At 37.2% G+C, this 6,347-nt stretch overlaps 1 protein-coding gene across 1 annotated transcript; it reads right to left on the reverse strand.

Annotated features, from left to right (window-relative positions):
• Window positions 1-1,148: 1,148 nt before the first annotated feature.
• Window positions 1,149-2,689, reverse strand: LOC133054890 (mitochondrial-processing peptidase subunit beta-like). Its single transcript, XM_061140292.1, is given in 2 exon segments — window positions 1,149-2,148; window positions 2,151-2,689. Coding segments are annotated over 2 exon segments (1,458 nt in total). The 5' UTR covers window positions 2,680-2,689; the 3' UTR covers window positions 1,149-1,219.
• Between the last annotated feature and the right edge of the window lie 3,658 nt (window positions 2,690-6,347).

Consider the following 6,347-nt stretch of genomic DNA (forward strand, 5'->3'; position numbering starts at 1 on the left):
TTTATTACAGTTTTCTTTGATGGTTAGTGCTTTCTGCGTCTGTTCTAAAAAAAATCATTGCCTTTCTCAAATTAGGAACAATATTCTCCTTTTAATGTTTCTCCTAGAAGCTTTATAGTCTAGCTTTTAAATTTAGACCTATTATCTACAATGAACTAATTCGGGGGTATGTTGTAAGGTACTGTTGATTTATTTTTTTCCCCATATAAAAACCCCGTTATTTTGGCACCTTAAAAAAGAAGATTTTTTTTTTTTCTTTCTCCATTGAGCAGTCTTAGTTCAAATATAAAAACTTAATTGGCCATATATGTTTGGATCTATTTCTAGATTCCTTAACCTATTCCATTGATTTATTTTTCTATCCTTATACCACATTGTCTTGATTACTATAGCTTTATAAAGGATTTGAAATCAGATGGTGTAAGTCATCCAACCATGTACTTTTTGAAGATTACTTGACTATTCTAGGACCTTTGCATTTCCACATAAATTTTAGAATCAGCTTGTCAATTTATACCCTCCTCCCAAAAAGGACTACTGGGATGGTTAATTGTAATATTTCTAAAGATTAATTCTGGGGAACTGATGTATTAACAATGTTGAATCTTCCCATTCTTGAACATAAAATATTTATTCAGACCTTTAATATTTCTCAACAGTATTTTGTACCTTCCTACATAAAAACCTTAAAAATCTTTCATTATCGTTGTCCCTAAATATTTTGATTTTTTTAAATGCTAAGGTAAGTGATATTGAGCTTTTCATTTTCTTTTCCAACTGTTTGTTGTTCTTTTACATAAATGCAGTTCATTTTTATATATTGGCCTAGAATCTTGCAATCTTTCTAATGTTAAACAAATCTTGTACATAGCTGAGATAAACTCTACTTGGTAATGATGTATTATATCTTTTTAAAATATGACGTCTCTTTAATTTAGCTAAGAAATTTTTCACATAGGCATAGGAATTGCATGTCTTCTTTTTTTGTGTGTGTGTATGCATTTTTATAATAAAACTGAAAATACTATACAAATTTTCATTCTTAAAATTATACTTAAAGTGTGTCCCAGCATAATTTCTCAGAGTTCAGAGATCTACCATTCATTGTGGTGGTCTTATCCTTTCAAAGTTATTCATATTTACCAGTATAGATTTTTTTTTTCTTTATGACTTACGGGTCTCAGTTTTATAATGTTCCAAATGTTTATTAGGAGCATTTTTAATCATGAAGCCAGCGCATGTTACTGCAAATCTGGTTAAAATCTGGTAGTTGCTCAATAGGACCAACAGCAGCAACAGCTGGACTCTTATCATAAATATATTTGGTACACACTTCTCGAATTATCTCAGCATTTACAGCATCAATTCTTGCTTCAAGCTCAGGGATGGGAATTCTTCTATTATAGCAAAGCATCTGCCTACCTATATCTTCACAGATGGGAGTGGAACCATCAAGTTGCAGCAACATGTTTGTTTTCAGAAGATTTTTGGCTCGTGCAACTTCACTTTCAGTGACACTTGTACATAGTCACATCCATTCTTTTTGAACAACATGTAGCATATCTGCAACAGTGGCTGGTTCACAAACCATATAGATTCCCCACAATCCTGTATCTGTGTAGGAAGTATCGAAAGACTGGAAGCTATGGCAGATGTTGCCGTGACAGGTAAGCTGGGCCAACTTGCTAGATAAATTCATTCCTCCTCCGAAAGAGCGATCCCAGTTGCCAATCAGTGTGTTTGCAACCATGAGACAGATTGTATCTGGATGTGCCCAACCAACAGCTTCAACAGCTACTGCAAGGTGTGCCAAAGGCATCTTGTCATCCCTCACTCGAATCGCACTTCCTGTGAATTTGCACGGAGGCAGAGCTGGTATTTCTCCTTTGTGTGTGGACAAAGATTCACCAAAATGAAATTTTGCTAACTCAAGCAGCTCATCATGGGAAACTCCTCCAGCAGCAGCAAGTACTATTCTTGGCCCCTTATAATGTGTGGTTATATAATCCACTAAGTCCTTACGATTTATAGATTTGATATTTTCAGTTGGTCCCAAAAGTGTCCGTCCAAGTGCAGTATTTTGATAAGCTGTGGCATGAAGATAATCAAAAACAACTTCTTGTAAATTGGTTTCAACTTTCTGCATCTAAGAATTACTCCACGTTCACGTTCAATCTCTGCTTCTCCCAATGTGCTGTTCTGTATTATATCAGCAAGAATTTCTACAGCTCTTGGCAAATCTTTAGAGAATGCTTTGGCATAATATACAGTCTGCTCTCTGGAGGTATAGGCATTGAGATGAGCACCCATATTTTCAATTTCAAGTTCCAGATCTAACTGGGGTCTCTTTTTGGTGCCCTTGAAAGCCATATGCTCCAGAAAGTGAGCTGTTCCATTGTTCTTCTCATTTTCATATCGACTTCCAGCATCAATCCAGAGCCCAACTGTGCGTGTTGAAAGCCCAGAGTCTTCAGAGGCCACCCTTAGTCCAGTCTCCAAACAGGTTACTCGCGTTTCAGGAACATTCAGAACAACTTGTGTAGCAGCCTGTGTACTTCTCAATCTGTTTCCTCCAAAATATGACCTCCCAGCAGCGCCCCGGATCAGGAGCCTCTCTGTGAAACCGCAGAGCTGCCGCCGCGCCGCAGAAAACAGCACCGCTCGGGCCGCCGCCGCCATCGTCTCAGTTCTGGACTGTAGGAAGCGCATGTCTTCTTAATGAATTGACTTTCTCGTTGTTATGTAACATCCCCCTTTATACCTTGTAATTGTTCTTGACTTTGTCTGATAATATGGCTACTCCTGTGTTTTCACAATTAATCATTATTTCGTTGTCCTTTTCTATTCTTTTTCTTTTAGTTGTATGTGTCCTCATAAACATTGTATAACTGAACCTCATTTTTGAAATCCAGTCTGGCAGTATTGCTCATTTAATTAGACTGTCTACTCTATTTAGGTATAATGTAATCAGTGATTTGGTTGGATCGAATTCTACCGCCTTGCTATTTGTTTTCTCTTTGCCACATTCATGCTTTCTTTCTCATTTCCCTCTTTTCGTTCTTTTTTTGGATTAATTAAATGTTTTCTAGTATTTTCTAGTTTTCTTCTTTTTTTGTCTTTTTTAGCTATGCCTCTTTGTTTTAATTTTTAGCAGTTGCTCTGGAGATTAAAAGAAGCATATTTTGGTTATCAGTCTACCTGTGATAATGAATTAACTTCATGCCACCTCACACATAATGGAAAAGAAAACCTCACAGAGTATACTTTTATCTGTCCCTTCTTATCTCTTATGATACTGTTGTTTTCCACCCTGCTTCTGCATACATTATACACCTCACAATACTTTGTTACTGTTTCTGGTTTAAGCAGTCAAATATCTTTTAGGGAAATTTTAAGAATGTCATTTATATTTGTACCCAACATATTTTCTATTTCTTTTACCCTTTTTTGATAGTTCTGATATCTTATGGAATCATTTTCCTTTTGCCCAAGAATTTCCTTTAATATTTTGTAGAGTACACATATACTAGTGAATAATCCACCTTATCTGAAAATGTCTTTATTGGCCTCTGTTTTTTTAAAGGCTGTTTTTGCCAGATACAGAATTTTAGGTTGACTGGGAACTTTAGTTTTTATTTATTTTTTTATTTTAGAACTTTAAAGATGTCACTCCATATCTTCTGTCTGGTTTTATGACTGGTATGATGAGAAATCAGCAGTATTCTTATCGTTGTTCCTTTGTATGTAGCCTTTTTTTCCTCTGGCTGTTTTTAAAATGTTCTTTATCTTTGACTTTCAGCTATTTGCTTATGAAATGACTAGGTGTGGTTTTCTTTGTGCTGATCTTGAATAAGTTCCATTGAGATTTCTGTTTTTTTTTTTTTCAATCTGAATGTTGACAGTTTGTCACCTAATTGGGGAAATATTGGTCATTAATTCTTTCATTTCTTTTCTTACTTCTTCTTTCCCTCTCTTCTCCTATTGGAACTCTGCTTACACTCATACTGCTTAAAATTTGCACACAAGTCACCAAGTCTTTGTAGATTTTTAAAAATGAACAGTTTAAATAATTTGGATACTTTAGATAATTTTTGTTGATCTCTTTTCAAGTTCACTAATCTTTTCTTCAATGTTCACTGGACATGGAACAACAGGCTGATTCCAAATAGGAAAAGGAGTACGTCAAGGTTGTATATTGTCACTTGCTTATTTAACATATGCAGAGTACATCTTGAGAAACGCTGGCCTGGATGAAGCACAAGCTGGAATCAAGATTGCTGGGAGAAATATCAATAACCTCAGATATGCAGATGACATCACCCTTATGTAAGAAAGCAAAGAAGAACTCAAGAGCCATTTGATGAAAGTGAATGAGGAAAGTGAAAAAGTTGACTTAAAGCTCAACATTCAGAAAACTAAGATCATGGCATCCAGTCCCATCACTTCATGGCAAATAGGTGGGGAAACAGTGGCAGACTTTATTTTGGGGGGCTCCAAAATCACTGCACATGGTGACTGCAGCCATGAAATTAAAAGACGATTACTCCTTGGAAGACAAGCTATGAACAACCTAGATAGCATATGAAAAAGCAGAGACATTACTTTGTCAACAAAGGTCCATCTAGTCAAGGCTATGGTTTTTCCAGTAGTCATGTATGGATGTGAGAGTTGGACTATAAAGAAAGCTGAGTGCTGAAGAATTGATGGTTTTGAACTGTGGTGTTGGAGAAGATTCTTGAGAGTCCCTTGGACTGCAAGGAGATCCAACCAGTCCATCCTAAAGGAACTGAGTCCTGAATATTCATTGGAAGAACTGATGCTAAAGTTGAAACTCCAATACTTTGGCCACCTGATTCAAAGAACTGACTCATTGGAAAAGACCCTGATGCTGGGGAAGATTGAAGGTGGGAGGAGAAGGGGATGACAGAGGATGAGATGGTTGGATGGCATCACCAACTCAGTGGACATGAGTTTGAGTAAACTCTGGGAGTTGGTGATGGACAGGGAAGCCTGGCATGCTGCAGTCCATGGGGTCTCAAAGAATCGATACGACTGAGCGACTGAACTGAACTGAAATGAATCTTTTCTTATGCATTGTGCACCTAATGAAGTTTTTCATTTTATAAATTGTTTTTCAGTTTTGCACTTTTCATTTGTTTTTTTTTTTAAGTCTCTCTTTCTCCATTAAGATTTCCATAACAAGATGTCCATCTTTTCCTTTAAATTCTTTTTAAAAATATTTTATTTATTTATTTGGCTGTACCGGGTCTTAGTTGCGGCATGTGGGCTCTGGTTCCCAGATCAAGGATCGAACCCAGGCCTCCATCACTGGGAGTGTGGAGTCTTAGCCTTTGAATTCCCAGGGAAGTCCCTCCTTTAAATTCTTGAACTTACTTGTAATGGCTATTTTATAATCACTGTCCACTACTGACTACTTCTGTGTCATCCCTGGGTCTGTTCCTATTGACTTTATTCTCCTGGTTATGGGTTACATTTTCTTGCTACTTTGCATGTCTAGTAACTTTTTGGAATACTGAAGATTATGAATGATGCAATGCTGAGTCTGGATTATGTCCTTTTCCTTTAAAGAATGTTGATTATTGAGTGTTGAGTATTGTTTTGGCAAGCATCTAATTCATTCACTTTGTTCCTGTTGAGGCTTGTTTTTCAGCTTTGTTAATGTGGGTCAAGAATAGTCCATGTGCTCGGCTCCAGTACTCCCGTTCCTTGGATTGGCCACTCCGGAGTCTTAGCTAAATGCCCAGAGTGTTCAGTAACATAGTTACCCTGAGATTGACCAGAAGCCCAATAACCCCATCACTGTGTAAACTCCAGAATTTCCATAAGTTCATCATCTCTCAGTAGCTGTTCTCTGCCTAGCCAGACAGGGTCTTGCTTACACATTTACAGCTTTGTATTTGGCCAAAACCTAAAGGGGACATGAATGTAGATTTCTGGGGCAACTTCTCTGTTCATTTATTTCTTCTTTAATACCCTATTCCATCAATTCCGGTCACCTCAGAAGCTGCAGCTCTGTTGCCTTCAACCAATGAGACCATGGCTGTCTTTTAACATCTACTTTCTCATGACACTATTTGGAACATGTCCCATAGCAGAAAGCACGAATGACTGTGGGGCTCACTTCATGTGTTTTCTTTGCTTAAGGTTCACTGGCTATGCTTTTTGTAAATTTTTACAAGCATTAAGTAAAGCTCTTGGAACATATTAGGTGCTTAGTAAGATGGTTTTTAAGGACGCGGGCATGATTAACTTGGCTCACTTGAGTCCTACTTCTGGAAATACCCACAAGGCTTATCAAATGGCCTATCCAGAGAATCAAGCTCCAT

Source organism: Dama dama, chromosome 1 (genome assembly GCF_033118175.1).
Source record: "Dama dama isolate Ldn47 chromosome 1, ASM3311817v1, whole genome shotgun sequence".
NCBI classification, from domain to species: Eukaryota; Metazoa; Chordata; class Mammalia; order Artiodactyla; family Cervidae; genus Dama; species Dama dama.